At 40.2% G+C, this 20004-nt stretch overlaps 1 protein-coding gene across 1 annotated transcript; it reads right to left on the bottom strand.

Annotated features, from left to right (window-relative positions):
• Positions 1-419: 419 nt before the first annotated feature.
• Positions 420-12649, bottom strand: LOC120037717 (iroquois-class homeodomain protein irx-4-like). Its single transcript, XM_038983703.1, has 5 exons — positions 12605-12649; positions 11791-12042; positions 8336-8442; positions 3530-3840; positions 420-1090 (listed from the first exon to the last, which is right to left on the bottom strand). Exons 1-5 carry the CDS (start codon positions 12647-12649, stop codon positions 420-422), a joined length of 1386 nt encoding a protein of 461 aa, XP_038839631.1.
• Between the last annotated feature and the right edge of the window lie 7355 nt (positions 12650-20004).

The following is a 20004-nucleotide window of genomic DNA, read 5'->3' on the forward strand; positions in this document are numbered from 1 at the left end:
ACACAATCTCATCAGAAACCGACGTTTTATTTGTGAACAAACTTGAAACACACTCCTTCAATTTTAGGAGAACTGGTGATTTGTGACTTTTTTCCTTTCATCAGTGATACTCACAAACCATCGATTAATGACGGCTGCTTTTTAAAGAATGTTTAATAGAAATGATTAACATCTGCATGCTATAAGAAAAAGAATAATGTAAAAAAAAAACATATTTCTAATGTTAACTGTCAGTTATACATTTAGATACATTAGATTGGAGGCAGGCCTACGTGCTTTTTAACGAAATAGCAATACGCTCAAACGAATCCCGTTGGGAAGTTTCACCAGTGAAATGCCAATATGATTAGATAAATATATCCTTGCAACCCAAAAAAAGTCGCCCCCACAGAAGAATAAACTAAAGCAGGTTTGGTGTGTTAAGAGCAGAAGTGTTTGTTCACAGTTTTAGGGAAATTCATATTGTCCTTCGTGGAGTCTTGGTGCTGTAGAGACGGAAGTCCTTTGACGCTCCCAACGGAACGTTCCAGAGCGCCGGTCTCTAGTATCGAACCCTTGGTGGTCGTGGTCCACGAGACCGTGGTGTTGGTCAGGGCCTGGTTCAAAGTACTGTGCCTGAACAACGGGTCGTGGAAAACCCCATCCACCCAGTTTCTGAGAGTTGTAACGGGAGAGTCCTGCCGTCTGTCTAGAACCGTGATAGGGGAGGGGGCGGCCGGAGAGGCGGGCAGGCCCGGCTGAGGCTGACACCTCAACATACAGGACGGGTACTCCGCCTGGTTCAGAGACGTGGCCGTCTGAGCCAACGACCAAATCCGTGGTTTGCCGTCCAGTATCTGTTGTTGGTAGCAAGCTTTCCCCTGCCGGCTGTCGCAGCCCTCTGGTGAGGTTTTACTGAGCTGCTGCTCCCCGCCCAGGGACACGGGTATGCTGATCTTTAAAGATGTGTCCTTCAGATGGTCGTTCGGACAGTCAGTGGTCGTCATGTGAGTGTTCATGAGGTACCGGTGTTTGAGCTCGCACTCCGAGCTCTCTGATTCTATCATGTCGAAGTCGTCCAGGTCACTCAGCGCGAGATCCTTATCTTTCTCTGGAAATGAACAGACACGAGACATCAGCGATAAGACGGGAATACAAACTGTAATGAAAGTATCACTGTCAAATATCATTGAAGCATTTAGCATCACATTATTGCAACGAGCTTAGGCCTATCAGATGTGCCTATTCAAAGACGTTGAGGTAGATGTCCATGGACTTTCATAGCACTTTACATCCATTAGGCCATTAGGCCATTTCCATGATGCATTTAGGTTCATACTTCCTCTGGTAAAGGACTATTCCACTGGTAATGTGTTGCATAAACTGCAGCAGGTAGCCTAGTGGTTAGAGCATTGGGCCAGTAACCGAAAGGTTGCTAGATTGAATCCCCGAGCTGACAAGGTAAATATCTGTCATTCTGCCCCTGAACAAGGCAGTTAACCCGCTGATCCTAGGCCGTCATTGTAAATAAGAATTTGTTCTTCACTGACTTGCCTAGTTAAAAATAAAATTAAAGAACCAGAACTGTTCACCTGTTAGTGTGTTATATAAAGAACCAGGACTATTCACCTGTTAGTGTGTTATATAAAGAACCAGGACTATTCACCTGTTAGTGTGTTATATAAAGAACCAGGACTATTCACCTGTTAGTGTGTTATATAAAGAACCAGGACTATTCACCTGTTAGTGTGTTATATAAAGAACCAGGACTATTCACCTGTTAGTGTGTTACATAAAGAACCAGGACTATTCACCTGTTAGTGTGTTATATAAAGAACCAGGACTATTCACCTGTTAGTGTGTTATATAAAGAACCAGGACTATTCACCTGTTAGTGTGTTATATAAAGAACCAGGACTATTCACCTGTTAGTGTGTTATATAAAGAACCAGGACTATTCACCTGTTAGTGTGTTATATAAAGAACCAGGACTATTCACCTGTTAGTGTGTTATATAAAGAACCAGGACTATTCACCTGTTAGTGTGTTACATAAAGAACCAGGACTATTCACCTGTTAGTGTGTTACATAAAGAACCAGGACTATTCACCTGTTAGTGTGTTATATAAAGAACCAGGACTATTCACCTGTTAGTGTGTTATATAAAGAACCAGGACTATTCACCTGTTAGTGTGTTATATAAAGAACCAGGACTATTCACCTGTTAGTGTGTTATATAAAGAACCAGGACTATTCACCTGTTAGTGTGTTACATAAAGAACCAGGACTATTCACCTGTTAGTGTGTTATATAAAGAACCAGGACTATTCACCTGTTAGTGTGTTATATAAAGAACCAGGACTATTCACCTGTTAGTGTGTTATATAAAGAACCAGGACTATTCACCTGTTAGTGTGTTATATAAAGAACCAGGACTATTCACCTGTTAGTGTGTTATATAAAGAACCAGGACTATTCACCTGTTAGTGTGTTACATAAAGAACCAGGACTATTCACCTGTTAGTGTGTTATATAAAGAACCAGGACTATTCACCTGTTAGTGTGTTATATAAAGAACCAGGACTATTCACCTGTTAGTGTGTTATATAAAGAACCAGGACTATTCACCTGTTAGTGTGTTACATAAAGAACCAGGACTATTCACCTGTTAGTGTGTTACATAAAGAACCAGGACTATTCACCTGTTAGTGTGTTATATAAAGAACCAGGACTATTCACCTGTTAATTTGTTACATAAAGAACCAGGACTATTCACCTGTTAGTGTGTTATATAAAGAACCAGGACTATTCACCTGTTAATTTGTTACATAAAGAACCAGGACTATTCACCTGTTAGTGTGTTATATAAAGAACCAGGACTATTCACCTGTTAGTGTGTTACATAAAGAACCAGGACTATTCACCTGTTAGTGTGTTACATAAAGAACCAGGACTATTCACCTGTTAGTGTGTTATATAAAGAACCAGGACTATTCACCTGTTAGTGTGTTACATAAAGAACCAGGACTATTCACCTGTTAGTGTGTTACATAAAGAACCAGGACTATTCACCTGTTAGTGTGTTATATAAAGAACCAGGACTATTCACCTGTTAATTTGTTACATAAAGAACCAGGACTATTCACCTGTTAGTGTGTTATATAAAGAACCAGGACTATTCACCTGTTAATTTGTTACATAAAGAACCAGGACTATTCACCTGTTAGTGTGTTATATAAAGAACCAGGACTATTCACCTGTTAGTGTGTTATATAAAGAACCAGGACTATTCACCTGTTAGTGTGTTACATAAAGAACCAGGACTATTCACCTGTTAGTGTGTTATATAAAGAACCAGGACTATTCACCTGTTAGTGTGTTATATAAAGAACCAGGACTAGAACACTGTTAATTTGTTACATAAAGAACCAGGACTAGAAGACTGTTAATTTGTTACATAAAGAACCAGGACTAGAACACTGTTCATTTGTTACATAAAGAACCTGGACTAGAACACTGTTAATTTGTTATATAAAGAACCTGGACTGACCATCATCGTTGTTCTCACTGTTGACGTTCTCCTCCTGAGACGCCTCATCATCCTCATCATATCTCTTCTCATCAGAACACTTGTTCCTCGGAGGCCACGTCATCTTGTTCTCCTTCTTCAGCCTCCTCCTGGCGTTGGCAAACCAGGTGGACACCTGCGTCAGGGTCATCTTAGTAATGATGGCCAACATGATCTTCTCTCCCTTGGTGGGGTAGGGGTTCTTCCTGTGCTCCTGTAGCCAGGCCTTCAGCGTGCTGGTCGTCTCCCGGGTGGCGTTCTTCCTCCTGGTCCCTCCGTCCATACAGCCATATCTAGTAGTGAAGATGTAGAGTTACAACAGTGTCTCTTTGTAACAGTAGGCCTATATATCTATACACAGGGTACATTTACATTTAAGTCATTTAGCAGACGCTCTTATCCAGAGCGACTTACATTTCACCTTTATTTAACTAGGCTAGTCAGTTAAGAACAAATTCTTATTTACAATGACGGCCTAGGAACAGTAGGTTAACTGCCTTGTTCAGGGGCAGAATAACAGATTTGTACCTTGTCAGCTCGGGGGTTTGAACTTGCAACCTTTCGGTTACTAGCCCAACGCTCTAACCACTAGGCTACCCTGCCGCCCCCTGTAGCAGAAGAGAGGTAAGATAACAACTCCTTGTGTCCCGTCCATTAGAAATGCATAGTGTTGATTCATCCAGCAGTACACTGCAGCCCAACACACCTAAGGGGAGCTTTTACAAATGAATAATGCCCCTATATGAGTGAGCTCCAGCCCTGCTAGGTGAGTAAACACAGGGCACCGCTAGGCTAGCTGTCTCTCCATCCAGAAGACTGACTGTTAGGTGAGTAAACACAGAGCACCCATAGGCTAGCTGTCTCTCCATCCAGAAGACTGACTGTTAGGTGAGTAAACACAGGGCACCGCTAAGCTAGCTGTCTCTCCGTCCAGAAGACTGACTGTTAGGTGAGTAAACACAGGGCACCGCTAGGCTAGCTGTCTCTCCATCCAGAAGACTGACTGTTAGGTGAGTAAACACAGGGCACCGCTAGGCTAGCTGTCTCTCCATCCAGAAGACTGACTGTTAGGTGAGTAAACACAGGGCACCCATAGGCTAGCTGTCTCTCCATCCAGAAGACTGACTGTTAGGTGAGTAAACACAGAGCACCGCTAAGCTAGCTGTCTCTCCATCCAGAAGACTGACTGTTAGGTGAGTAAACACAGGGCACCCATAGGCTAGCTGTCTCTCCATCCAGAAGACTGACTGTTAGGTGAGTAAACACAGGGCACCGCTAAGCTAGCTGTCTCTCCATCCAGAAGACTGACTGCTAGGTGAGTAAACACAGGGCACCGCTAAGCTAGCTGTCTCTCCATCCAGAAGACTGACTGTTAGGTGAGTAAACACAGGGCACCGCTAAGCTAGCTGTCTCTCCATCCAGAAGACTGACTGCTAGGTGAGTAAACACAGGGCACCGCTAAGCTAGCTGTCTCTCCATCCAGAAGACTGACTGTTAGGTGAATAATCACAGAGCACCGCTAAGCTAGATGTCTCTCCATCCAGAAGACTGACTGCTAGGTGAATAAACACAGAGCACCGCTAAGCTAGCTGTCTCTCCATCCAGAAGACTGACTGCTAGGTGAGTAAACACAGAGCACCGCTAAGCTAGCTGTCTCTCCGTCCAGAGACTGACTGTTAGGTGAGTAAACACAGGGCACCGCTAGGCTAGCTGTCTCTCCATCCAGAAGACTGACTGCTAGGTGAGTAAACACAGGGCACCGCTAAGCTAGCTGTCTCTCCATCCAGAAGACTGACTGCTAGGTGAATAAACACAGAGCACTGCTAAGCTAGCTGTCTCTCCATCCAGAAGACTGACTGCTAGGTGAATAAACACAGAGCACTGCTAAGCTAGCTGTCTCTCCATCCAGAAGACTGACTGCTAGGTGAGTCAACACAGAGCACCGCTAAGCTAGCTGTCTCTCCATCCAGAAGACTGACTGCTAGGTGAATAAACACAGAGCACCGCTAAGCTAGCTGTCTCTCCATCCAGAAGACTGACTGCTAGGTGAGTCAACACAGAGCACCGCTAAGCTAGCTGTCTCTCCATCCAGAAGACTGACTGCTAGGTGAATAAACACAGAGCACCGCTAAGCTAGCTGTCTCTCCATCCAGAAGACTGACTGCTAGGTGAATAAACACAGAGCACCGCTAAGCTAGCTGTCTCTCCATCCAGAAGACTGACTGCTAGGTGAATAAACACAGAGCACCGCTAAGCTAGCTGTCTCTCCATCCAGAAGACTGACTGCTAGGTGAGTCAACACAGAGCACCGCTAAGCTAGCTGTCTCTCCATCCAGAAGGCTGACTGCTAGGTGAATAAACACAGAGCACTGCTAAGCTAGCTGTCTCTCCATCCAGAAGACTGACTGCTAGGTGAGTAAACACAGAGCACCGCTAAGCTAGCTGTCTCTCCATCCAGAAGACTGACTGCTAGGTGAGTCAACACAGAGCACCGCTAAGCTAGCTGTCTCTCCATCCAGAAGACTGACTGCTAGGTGAATAAACACAGAGCACCGCTAAGCTAGCTGTCTCTCCATCCAGAAGACTGACTGCTAGGTGAATAAACACAGAGCACCGCTAAGCTAGCTGTCTCTCCATCCAGAAGACTGACTGCTAGGTGAGTAAACACAGGGCACCGCTAAGCTAGCTGTCTCTCCATCCAGAAGACTGACTGCTAGGTGAGGAAACACAGGGCACCGCTAAGCTAGCTGTCTCTCCATCCAGAAGACTGACTGCTAGGTGAATAAACAAAGAGTGCTGCTAAGCTAGCTGTCTCTCCATCCAGAAGACTGGGGCAAGCAGACTGGAGAATTGTCTGATTGAGTGTAATGATGCAGCCCCAGGTGAAAGGGCCTTAAGCATTAGTGTAATATTCAGCACTCTGTGTCCTCCTGGAGGCTAAGCCCAGGGATATAACTATGTCCGACTCCTCTAGTGGAGTTCATGTAAGCCTATTATACACTTCAATAAGAACAGTTTCAAGTTTGGCAACTCATCAACTAATCCTATGAATTTGATCAGGCATGATATTCCCAGACCATTTGGAAGCCAGTACTGTAACAGACAGAGCGTTTTCTAATAGTTGTTAACTTAGAGGTAAGGTGACTTATGTCAGTGAACACACATATTATGAAGGATTGGGAAATGGGCTACCATTTGACAGAACATAATTATGTGTGTATTGTTGCTAATTCATATTGGTACTGTGCAGAGTAGGATCACACAGATAGTACAACATATTACATTACCCCTATATTATTACTATGAATGTTATTACTATCATCATTATTATTTGTATTATTATTATTATGAATGTTATTATTATGAATGTTATTACTATCATCATTATTATTTGTATTATTGTTATTATTATGATTTTGACTATTATGGTGAATCTTATGATTATTATGGTTAATATTAATATTATTATGTTAACCATACCTGTCGTATTAGTACTGTGCAGAGGAAGGTCATAGGTACACTATTATTATTATGATAGTAACCATACCTGTCATATTAGTACTGTGCAGAGGAAGGTCAATGGGGTAGTACACTATTATTATTATGATAGTAACCATACCTGTCGTATTGATAATGTCCCAGAGTGGGGTCAATGGGGTAGTACACTATTATTATTATCATAGTAACCATACCTGTCGTATTGATAATGTCCCAGAGTGGGGTCAATGGGGTAGTACACTATTATTATTATGATAGTAACCATACCTGTCGTATTGATAATGTCCCAGAGTGGGGTCAATGGGGTAGTACACTATTATTATTATCATAGTAACCATACCTGTCGTATTGATAATGTCCCAGAGTGGGGTCAATGGGGTAGTACACTATTATTATTATCATAGTAACCATACCTGTCGTATTGATAATGTCCCAGAGTGGGGTCAATGGGGTAGTACACTATTATTATTATCATAGTAACCATACCTGTCGTATTGATAATGTCCCAGAGTGGGGTCAATGGGGTAGTACACTATTATTATTATCATAGTAACCATACCTGTCGTATTGATAATGTCCCAGAGTGGGGTCAATGGGGTAGTACACTATTATTATTATCATAGTAACCATACCTGTCGTATTGATAATGTCCCAGAGTGGGGTCAATGGGGTAGTACACTATTATTATCATCATAGTAACCATACCTGTCGTATTGATAATGTCCCAGAGTGGGGTCAATGGGGGTAGTACACTATTATTATTATCATAGTAACCATACCTGTCGTATTGATAATGTCCCAGAGTGGGGTCAATGGGGTAGTACACTATTATTATTATCATAGTAACCATACCTGTCGTATTGATAATGTCCCAGAGTGGGGTCAATGGGGTAGTACACTATTATTATTATCATAGTAACCATACCTGTCGTATTGATAATGTCCCAGAGTGGGGTCAATGGGGTAGTACACTATTATTATTATCATAGTAACCATACCTGTCGTATTGATAATGTCCCAGAGTGGGGTCAATGGGGTAGTACACTATTATTATTATGATAGTAACCATACCTGTCGTATTGATAATGTCCCAGAGTGGGGTCAATGGGGTAGTACACTATTATTATTATCATAGTAACCATACCTGTCGTATTGATAATGTCCCAGAGTGGGGTCAATGGGGTAGTACACTATTATTATTATGATAGTAACCATACCTGTCGTATTGATAATGTCCCAGAGTGGGGTCAATGGGGTAGTACACTATTATTATTATGATAGTAACCATACCTGTCGTATTGATAATGTCCCAGAGTGGGGTCAATGGGGTAGTAAGCTGCAGCCTGGGTAATCCCTGCATGCGCGGGCGCTGTTGCATCTTTGGTATCGAATGTCCCCTGCAACAAGACAGACTGTCAGTCAGGAAAACGTGACACTATTGACATTAATGGACTGTTATACTTATATATATAACAACATGTATACTGTTTCTTATTAACATGTATACTGTTTCTTAATAACATGTATACTGTTTCTTAATAACATGTATACTGTTTCTTAATAACATGTATACTGTTTCTTAATAACATGTATACTGTTTCTTATTAACATGTATACTGTTTCTTATTAACATGTATACTGTTTCTTAATAACATGTATACTGTTTCTTATTAACATGTATACTGTTTCTTAATAACATGTATACTGTTTCTTAATAACATGTATACTGTTTCTTATTAACATGTATACTGTTTCTTAATAACATGTATACTGTTTCTTATTAACATGTATACTGTTTCTTAATAACATGTATACTGTTTCTTAATAACATGTATACTGTTTCTTAATAACATGTATACTGTTTCTTATTAACATGTATACTGTTTCTTAATAACATGTATACTGTTTCATAATTAAACATGTATACTGTTTCTTATTAACATGTATACTGTTTCTTAATAACATGTATACTGTTTCTTAATAACATGTATACTGTTTCTTATTAACATGTATACTGTTTCTTAATAACATGTATACTGTTTCTTATTAACATGTATACTGTTTCTTAATAACATGTATACTGTTTCTTAATAACATGTATACTGTTTTTTAATAATTTCACTCATAAAGTCTAGTGTTCCCATTTCAATACAAACACAATAACAGTAACTAAACATGTTGTTAAATAGCAAAGTCAAGTTATATCTGTGTTATTGTAGGCATTCTAACTAATGAATACAGGGAAACAATGACAGAGACATAATCGAGCACAAGGCAGTAGAAGTTGTAGTAACATTAAACAAATCCATTCTTAACATAGGTGGCATATTGCAGGTTACAGTGCATATTTTCACCTGACACTATCACTTGCCAAACTCAACTTTGTCATTAAAAGTTGCACTTGGCTATTCAGTCATAGCCTGCAGTTGTTTCACCGTAAGGCAGGTTTTGTGCATCAAGAAAAGTCAGACCGTGTGCGTAAAGCGGCGTCCTGTGACTTTAGACTATATGCTATATAGACACAGCTCTGTGACTGTAGGCTAAAGGCTATATAGACACAGCTCTGTGACTGTAGGCTGTAGGCTATATAGATACAGAGCTGTGACTAAAGGCTATATAGATACAGCTCTGTGACTGTAGGCTAAAGGCTATATAGATACAGCTCTGTGACTGTAGGCTATAGGCTATATAGATACAGAGCTGTGACTAAAGGCTATATAGATACAGCTCTGTGACTGTAGGCTAAAGGCTATATAGACACAGCTCTGTGACTGTAGGCTGTAGGCTATATAGATACAGAGCTGTGACTAAAGGCTATATAGATACAGCTCTGTGACTGTAGGCTAAAGGCTATATAGATACAGCTCTGTGACTGTAGGCTATAGGCTATATAGATACAGAGCTGTGACTAAAGGCTATATAGATACAGCTCTGTGACTGTAGGCTAAAGGCTATATAGACACAGCTCTGTGACTGTAGGCTGTAGGCTATATAGATACAGAGCTGTGACTAAAGGCTATATAGATACAGCTCTGTGACTGTAGGCTAAAGGCTATATAGATACAGCTCTGTGACTGTAGGCTATAGGCTATATAGATACAGAGCTGTGACTAAAGGCTATATAGATACAGCTCTGTGACTAAAGGCTATATAGTTACAGCTCTGTGACTGTAGGCTAAAGGCTATATAGATACAGCTCTGTGACTGTAGGCTGTAGGCTATATAGATACAGAGCTGTGACTAAAGGCTATATAGATACAGCTCTGGGACTAAAGGCTATATAGATACAGAGCTGTGACTAAAGGCTATATAGATACAGAGCTGTGACTAAAGGCTATTTAGATACAGCTGTGACTAAAGGCTATATAGATACACCTCTGTGACTAAAGGCTATATAGATACAGCTCTGTGACTAAAGGCTATATAGATACAGCTCTGTGACTGTAGGCTATAGGCTATATAGATACAGAGCTGTGACTAAAGGCTATATAGATACAGCTCTGTGACTGTAGGCTATTTAGATACAGCTCTGTGACTGTAGGCTAAAGGCTATATAGATACAGAGCTGTGACTAAAGGCTATATAGATACAGCTGTGACTAAAGGCTATATAGATACAGCTCTGTGACTAGGCTATAGGCTATATAGATACAGAGCTGTGACTAAAGGCTATATAGATACAGAGCTGTGACTAAAGGCTATATAGATACAGCTCTGTGACTGTAGGCTAAAGGCTATATAGATACAGCTCTGTGACTGTAGGCTGTAGGCTATATAGATACAGAGCTGTGACTAAAGGCTATATAGATACAGCTCTGGGACTAAAGGCTATATAGATACAGAGCTGTGACTAAAGGCTATATAGATACAGAGCTGTGACTAAAGGCTATTTAGATACAGCTGTGACTAAAGGCTATATAGATACACCTCTGTGACTAAAGGCTATATAGATACAGCTCTGTGACTAAAGGCTATATAGATACAGCTCTGTGACTGTAGGCTATAGGCTATATAGATACAGAGCTGTGACTAAAGGCTATATAGATACAGCTCTGTGACTGTAGGCTATTTAGATACAGCTCTGTGACTGTAGGCTAAAGGCTATATAGATACAGAGCTGTGACTAAAGGCTATATAGATACAGCTGTGACTAAAGGCTATATAGATACAGCTCTGTGACTAGGCTATAGGCTATATAGATACAGAGCTGTGACTAAAGGCTATATAGATACAGAGCTGTGACTAAAGGCTATAAAGATACAGCTGTGACTAAAGGCTATATAGATACAGAGCTGTGACTAAAGGCTATATAGATACAGCTCTGTGACTAGGCTATAGGCTATATAGATACAGCTCTGTGACTGTAGGCTATTTAGATACAGCTCTGTGACTGTAGGCTATAGGCTATATAGATACAGAGCTGTGACTAAAGGCTATATAGATACAGCTCTGTGACTAAAGGCTATATAGATACAGCTCTGTGACTAGGCTATAGGCTATATAGATACATCTTGGTGACTGTAGGCTATAGGCTATATACAGTAGATACAGCTCTGTGACTGTAGGCTATATAGATGCAGCTCTGTGACTGTAGGCTATAAGCTATATACTGTAGATACAGCTCTGTGACTGTAGGCTATAGGCTATAGACACAGCTCTGTGTCTAGGCTACGTGCTATAGATACAGCGTCACTGCCATAGAGAGATGAGTTGTATTATTATGATACTATATTATAGGAACCATACCAGCGAGTAGAAAGCGGACGCGTCGGTTCCATAAGTAACGTAATTTCCATAGCCTTGACTCCCGGGGTACGGGTTCCCATACACCCCCAGAGCAGCTGCGGAGCTCAGCTCGTGCCTGGCGGTGGCCAACAACCGGCTCTCGTACACTGGGCAGTAGACCGGCGTCTGAGCGGAGGCTGTCACCCTGGAGTCAGCGATGCTTCTGCCGCTTGACTCGCAGCAAGTTGTCAAAGAGTTGGATGTCATGAGGAACTGAAATGCAAGAAAATAACAATTTATTTACAACGCACAGTGGGATTTAAAAAAAAAATAGAATACCGTGAATTAGTAGTATTGATGTTTAGGCTAATTGTAAAACAACACTTTATAATTAAAATATGTACAATTTTTTCCAGAATCCCCATTTGCGTTTTCCCAAAAGACGTGTTATGGATGATTGCCAAAAAGACACCAGTTGGGTAATCTATCCAGTCCCGGACACAACAGCACCGCACGTCCACAAAACAGGTCGGCATGTGGGATATCAGATGAAAAACATGGCACACGTTCCGAGGCTATTATCTGGTAGAAATCAGTTCACCATAGGTCGGACTGCGTGTGGTTCGGGTTACCCTCCTTACCTTTACCGTTCAAAGAGCAGGTATCATGAGCCATTAACGGTAACATAATACAATTCCGATACAGTGCATTAAGATACAATGCTGTCTCCTTTCTTGTTGAAAGTGAATCACATGATCAACATTTAATCAAAATAAGAATCAATAGTGATGAAATCTGACCGAATATTCAGTTGATACGCGAGAAGGTAACTTACTTGTGGTGCAGACGAGTAGGGATATCCGAATTGTGGATATGACATTGTAGAGAGGTCCCAATATCCGGAGATAAAGCGAGCCTGCAGGTCTCCTCGCTATAGTAACGTAGCCTTGCACTGTTTCAATGTACCAATTGATTGGTAAGCACAGGCAGGAGGCTTATAGGGCGAGCCACACTACCATGTTTCATTTGTTCAAATGCCCCCAAAACGACTCTCCAAAATGCGCCCTCTCTTTTCCCCTGGTCTTTTTAACTCTTACAATGTGCAAATGAATTAAGACAGTGAAATATATTTGTCCAGACGGATGACTTTGATGTCAGAAATACATATTTTTGCTTTATAAAAAAACAGTAGTATAAAACACCTCAGCCCTGACGCCGGTTGTTTTAAACACCAGTGCCTCTGACGTCAGAAGAAACCCACTCGGTGTCTAGACTGTAACTTCAAGATGCATTTCTGGGGATAAACATCGAACAGGGAGCGGGACAAAGACTTTGAGATTTCATCGGATTGCAATTCAATGAATCAATGAAGCCATGATATTAATATGCCGTTCCTTATCTCGATGTAGATCTAATAGGAGCAATTTAACATGTGAAACAGGAGGAACATGTTAGATTGTAATTATAATTACTCCCGTTAGTACTTATATAGTCCATTAATGAACATATACATATGGAGACTATTTCAATGTGGATAGTTCTTAAAACAAACACGGGAGATTTGTAGTATTTTAACAGCTTTGCCAATAATACACATATGCTGAACTTTAAAGTGTTATTTGATCTCATCATGGCCCCATCTTCACTTGGTTCCCTTGAGATTTGGTCATTATTTGGTTAACACCAATTAACATTGATTTCGATAAATGCCACTGCAATTACGTTCAACTTCATCTTCTTAAAACGATTACATTTCTGAAGATAAAAATGATGTTGTATCACACTTTCAGAATTTCCCTCTTGTGTTTTTCTCCTCTTGGCAAAGTCCGAGTTTGCTCTCCGTTAATTTCCCAGCTTAAAGCTGGAAGTCGTTTCTTCAATAACTTTAATGTGTGGAGTGTCAGAGGGCTGGGGGCGTGATGTGGGTCTGGGCCTACTTTAAGGACAGGTCCTCTCTGGGGCCGGGGTGGGTCTTCTCTGGGGCCGGGGTGGGTCTGGGTCTCAGCTGGGTGGGGCAGCGGGCAGAGACGGGTTCCACGGTGTGCTGACTTGCTTAGAGAAGCCTGGGTTCATGAATAGCCCGGGGGTCACACTCAAATTAATGATGATGTTCTCCTCTGTTCCCAGCTGGAACGCCAAGCCCTGGGTGACAGCTCGAGGAGGGTGATGGATGGCTACCTCGAGACCCACCAACACAATATCATAGGCTACCCACAGCATAATTACCGCACATCTACAGATGAAAGAACCTGTGCTCAAATTAAGTTAAAACTGTATGAGGCAAGTTTCTTGTAGAGTTTATAAACAGAGTGTTCTGTCGATCAATTGAATTAGTGTGACACCTCAGACCAAAACAGTCACATTTAACATTTACCGGGAACATGAGCGCCAGGTCAGAGGACGAGACCGACCTGACAGGACTTTTCATTTGCATTAAACTGGAAATGACGCCAGAAGCCACACTTAATTATTCAAACTTAATTATTCAAATATCATTATTCAAACTTTTTGGGGGAGTTTAATAAAAAAACAAAGACATTGTTCAAATATATTGCAAAATACATTTTAATCTCAACGAAATCAACTGGATAAAACAAGCCAAGGCTAAATCCATTTTAAACTAAATATTGGGTCTTGTTTTGGGGCAAATTTTACATCACTTGGTTTTGACAAGATGTTTCCTTTGATTTGAGAAACTGGAGGTATTTGGATACACGCACACACACACACACACACACACACACACACACACACACACACACACACACACACACACACACACACACACACACACACACACACACACACACCTGGGGGTTCTTTCAAATTAATCTACCTTTGCCCTCATTGATATTTTAGTTTTACAATTTTTTATTACGAATAATGACATCTAAAACTGACCTCATGTTTTTGATTTCATAACCCATACTGTTTGTCTGGTTATTAAAGTAAAATCTATTTAACCACTTTAGATAATCTAAAACTTGGGCTTTGCAGTACTCATGTGTTGCACAATGGAAAAGACAGGGACGTTTGATGGACGTGTGCAGTAAACTGTATTGTCCAGGCGGCCTCTCCGTATCCATTTTCATTATTCTGCTTGTGTTATCACGTCCCTATGAAATATTTAGATGACCCAGTGTATGCTTTTAGATCGAAACGAAGGCTGCTCAGAGGTTCATTCTGGTTTAGCGTTTAAAAAAAGAGAGCCCTCTTCTGTGACAGACGGCGTCCATTTAATGTAGAGCGGTATGTGATTGTTATGAAGTGTACTTTAATGTACAACAATATGGTAACAGGCCTATTGGATGTGAGGTTGGTTGGCAGTAGTTCATTGGAGTTTAAATGTAAATGATAATAGATCATTATCTATCAGTCTTATCATAAAGTGAATAATGGCTTTAATCTTACTATATAAATGAAGACAAATGCACGTATCTTATTTAGACAGCATCCATCACTCATGACTCGCATTAATCACCTGAACGGTCCACTCTGGAATGAATGGTTTAGCGTTTATACAGCGCGTCATATCTGTTTCACTTTTAAATAAAACAATGCATATAAATAACATGTCATAATATTTATCTGCAAGTTCGCGATGTTTCTGAGGGGGGGAAACGTTTATTTTTTGTCAACTTGAACTCATGCTCTTCTAAATGTATGCATTTGAGTGGATAGGTCTGTATATCCCGAGAGAGTGGACCTATCGTTGCGCTACTGTAATAATTGTTGAGTCTTGTTAAATGCATCGTTAACTTGAGTTTCCAGTTTCTTTAACATTCAATTCATTAACCTGTCACTTCATAATTTCTCTGGTTGATTAATGACGCAGCCAGAACACCGGGAGAGCAGTACAGGACAACCTCTCTTCAACATCACTTCCCACTACTGAGACTGTGAAACAATTTACACAATGTTCGTCTCGCCATGGCCGTGTCTGTATCATGGAGTTATTATACATATTCAACAAAATATACCAAGATGCTCCTTTTATGAGGATAGATTGCAATTTAACATTCGTATATTCTTCGGACCAATAAAGGTTAAATATTTAATTGGATCTCAATATGTCAGTTAATCCAGACAGGCCACCGGTGGTACAAGTCAGGATCCGTTAGCCATCCATGTTCTGGAGACTTCGGGAGATGACGTGGAAAACCGGTCATTTGGGGCAACAGTTAGTGCTGTTTCTCTAAAAATTGTGTTGCGTATACAGAAGCAGATGTGTGTAAACATCTGGTTCCAGCTGAAGGTTGCGTGTTCGAATCCAGCGATAGAACGTTATATTTTAATCCAGCGATAGAACGTTATATTTTAATCCAGCGATAGAACGTTATATTTTAATCCAGCGATAGAACGTTATTTTTGAATCCAGCGATAGAACGTTATTTTTGAATCCAGCGATAGAACGTTATATTTTAATCCAGCGATAGAACGTTATATTTTAATCCAGCGATAGAACGTTATTTTTTAATCCAGCGATAGAACGTTATTTTGTATATTTTTGTTTTAAGCCTATCTCAAACCTTAAATCTTACTTTATCCTTTGAGTTAATGCCTAACCTTAAGAATTGGGAGTTAATGCCTAAACGTATCATTGGATTGACACAGAGAAGTAACCAAACACTTCGAAATGGGATGTTTGGAACAACTTCGACATTTTATTAACATCTAATTCTGATGTGAGACTGAGAGCTTGTTGAATTAATCATACATTGTAATGCAATAAATGTATGCAACACAAAGTCTTCACTTGTATTGGTCTTGCAATGCAGGTGCTTCTACACCTGCATTGCTTGCTGTTTGGGGTTTTAGGCTGGGTTTCTGTACAGCACTTCGAGATATTAGCTGATGTACGAAGGGCTATATAAAATAAACTTGATTTGATTTGATTTGTACATACATACACGTTTGAACAAGGGTATGTTATGACTCTGCTTTGGTGTAGAAACAACTGTATTTAACTGTAATGAATAAGATATTTGGTGTCTAATTTCACAGCAGTCCTATTGAGTTTGGAGCTGAGCTGCCTGTGCCTTACTGAAGTAGCAAGAGGTGTTGAGGGACTTCATACACATTCATTTAGTCAGTTTCAGTGGCTTGAGACCTAACTCTAATGTAAAGCTAAATGACTATTCTGAGACCTAACTCTAATGTAAAGCTAAATGACTATTCTGAGACCTAACTCTAATGTAAAGCTAAATGACTATTCTGAGACCTAACTCTAATGTAAAGCTAAATGACTATTCTGAGACCTAACTCTAATGTAAAGCTAAATGATTATTCTGAGACCTAACTCTAATGTAAAGCTAAATGACTATTCTGAGACCTAACTCTAATGTAAAGCTAAATGACTATTCTGAGACCTAACTCTAATGTAAAGCTAAATGACTATTCTGAGACCTAACTCTAATGTAAAGCTAAATGACTATTCTGAGACCTAATCCTAATGTAAAGCTAAATGACTATTCTGAGACCTAACTCTAATGTAAAGCTAAATGACTGTTCTGAGACCTAACTCTAATGTAAAGCTAAATGACTGTTCTGAGACCTAACTCTAATGTAAAGCTAAATGACTATTCTGAGACCTAACTCTAATGTAAAGCTACATGACTATTCTGAGACCTAATCCTAATGTAAAGCTAAATGACTATTCTGAGACCTAACTCTAATGTAAAGCTAAATGACTATTCTGAGACCTAACTCTAATGTAAAGCTAAATGACTGTTCTGAGACCTAACTCTAATGTAAAGCTAAATGATTATTCTGAGACCTAATCCTAATGTAAAGCTAAATGACTATTCTGAGACGTAACTCTAATGTAAAGCTAAATGACTATTCTGAGACCTAACTCTAATGTAAAGCTAAATGACTATTCTGAGACCTAACTCTAATGTAAAGCTAAATGACTATTCTGAGACCTAACTCTAATGTAAAGCTAAATGATTTATTCTGAGACCTAACTCTAATGTAAAGCTAAATGATTATTCTGAGACCTAACTCTAATGTAAAGCTAAATGACTATTCTGAGACCTAACTCTAATGTAAAGCTAAATGACTATTCTGAGACCTAACTCTAATGTAAAGCTAAATGACTATTCTGAGACCTAACTCTAATGTAAAGCTAAATGACTATTCTGAGACCTAACTCTAATGTAAAGCTAAATGACTATTCTGAGACCTAACTCTAATGTAAAGCTAAATGATTATTCTGAGACCTAACTCTAATGTAAAGCTAAATGACTATTCTGAGACCTAACTCTAATGTAAAGCTAAATGACTATTCTGAGACCTAACTCTAATGTAAAGCTAAATGACTATTCTGAGACCTAACTCTAATGTAAAGCTAAATGACTATTCTGAGACCTAACTCTAATGTAAAGCTAAATGATTATTCTGAGACCTAACTCTAATGTAAAGCTAAATGACTATTCTGAGACCTAACTCTAATGTAAAGCTAAATGACTATTCTGAGACCTAACTCTAATGTAAAGCTAAATGATTATTCTGAGACCTAATCCAAATGTAAAGCTAAATGATTATTCTGAGACCTAACTCTAATGTAAAGCTAAATGACTATTCTGAGACCTAACTCTAATGTAAAGCTAAATGACTATTCTGAGACCTAACTCTAATGTAAAGCTAAATGACTATTCTGAGACCTAACTCTAATGTAAAGCTAAATGACTGTTCTGAGACCTAACTCGAACATATGACTATATTTATGACGATGCAGAGCTGAATGTTAGAGGACAGGTGCAGTGGAAGGCTTGTACTCTGACAGTGTTAGTACTAACACTCTGCAGCTGGTCCCAGGCTGGCCTATGGTGGGGCTGTCTCTCTGCTGTCTCAGTGCTGCCTCACTGTTGTCTCATGGTCTCAGGTCTAACAGAACAGAACAGGCTATCCAAGGTTAGGCATTCTGCTTGTCTGGTAAAACATTAGCCTGTATAGTCTCTATGACCAAATGGAATATTGATCTCTCTGTGACCAAATGGAATATTGATGGAATGTTGATCTAAATGTTACTATTTTATTTTACTGTCACAGTGCAGGTGTTTGATGCAGTTTTGATGGTGCAGTTTCTGATGGATTAAATGTAACTACTCAATCTCTAGATACAGTATAGGTATATACAATGTGCTAATGCATCAATGAAGCTTCTTCAAAAGCTACATATACCAATGGATCTTTCTCCTCTTCACACACCCAGCAGGCATGTTGTCTGAATAGGACCCCTCAACCCCCCCAGGCTGACTGGTAAACTGTCCCCAAGCCTCAGCCCCCCAGGTTGACTGGTAAAGTGGCCCCAAGCCTCAACCCCCCAGGCTGACTGGTAATCTGTCCCCAAGCCTCAGCCCCACCAGGCTGACTGGTAAACTGTGCCCAAGCCTCAGCCCCCCAGGTTGACTGGTAAACTGGCCCCAAGCCTCAACCCCCCAGGCTGACTGGTAATCTGTCCCCAAGCCTCAACCCCCCAGGCTGACTGGTAAACTGGCAGGTGTTGGAAACAGCTTTTCCAACTTTTCACAGTTGGCTACCAGAGGTTGAGGGGCTGAATGTAGTAAAGAAACAAACACGGATGTTTAATTAGCAGCCTAATAGATCCTAGAAAATAACAGGAAACAATCAGTATATACATTCACCAGAGTGACTTACAGTTAGTGCATTCATCTTAATATAGCTAGGTGGGAAGACAACTCTGTATATACATTCACCTATCCAGAGTGACTTACAGTTAGTGCATTCATCTTAATATAGCTAGGTGGGAAGACAACTCTGTATATACATTCACCTATCCAGAGTGACTTACAGTTAGTGCATTCATCTTAATATAGCTAGGTGGGAAGACAACTCTGTATATACATTCACCTATCCAGAGTGACTTACAGTTAGTGCATTCATCTTAATATAGCTAGGTGGGAAGACAACTCTGTATATACATTCACCTATCCAGAGTGACTTACAGTTAGTGCATTCATCTTAATATAGCTAGGTGGGAAGACAACTCTGTATATACATTCACCTATCCAGAGTGACTTACAGTTAGTGCATTCATCTTAATATAGCTAGGTGGGAAGACAACTCTGTATATACATTAACCTATCCAGAGTGACTTACAGTTAGTGCATTCATCTTAATATAGCTAGGTGGGAAGACAACTCTGTATATACATTCACCTATCCAGAGTGACTTACAGTTAGTGCATTCATCTTAATATAGCTAGGTGGG

Source organism: Salvelinus namaycush, unplaced genomic scaffold (genome assembly GCF_016432855.1).
Source record: "Salvelinus namaycush isolate Seneca unplaced genomic scaffold, SaNama_1.0 Scaffold1832, whole genome shotgun sequence".
Lineage (NCBI taxonomy): Eukaryota > Metazoa > Chordata > Actinopteri > Salmoniformes > Salmonidae > Salvelinus > Salvelinus namaycush.

What these genes read in the sequence shown, in the direction of transcription:
- LOC120037717 (XM_038983703.1), bottom strand. Translation starts at nt 12,649, where the DNA reads ATGTCATATCCACAATTCGGATATCCCTACTCGTCTGCACCACAA. An exon ending in CGTCCGCTTTCTACTCGCTG is followed by an intron (nt 8,443 to 11,790) that starts GTATGGTTCCTA and finishes GTCTTGTTGCAG; the next exon opens with GGGACATTCGATACCAAAGA. An exon ending in CAGTGAGAACAACGATGATG is followed by an intron (nt 1,091 to 3,529) that starts GTCAGTCCAGGT and finishes GTTCATTTCCAG; the next exon opens with AGAAAGATAAGGATCTCGCG.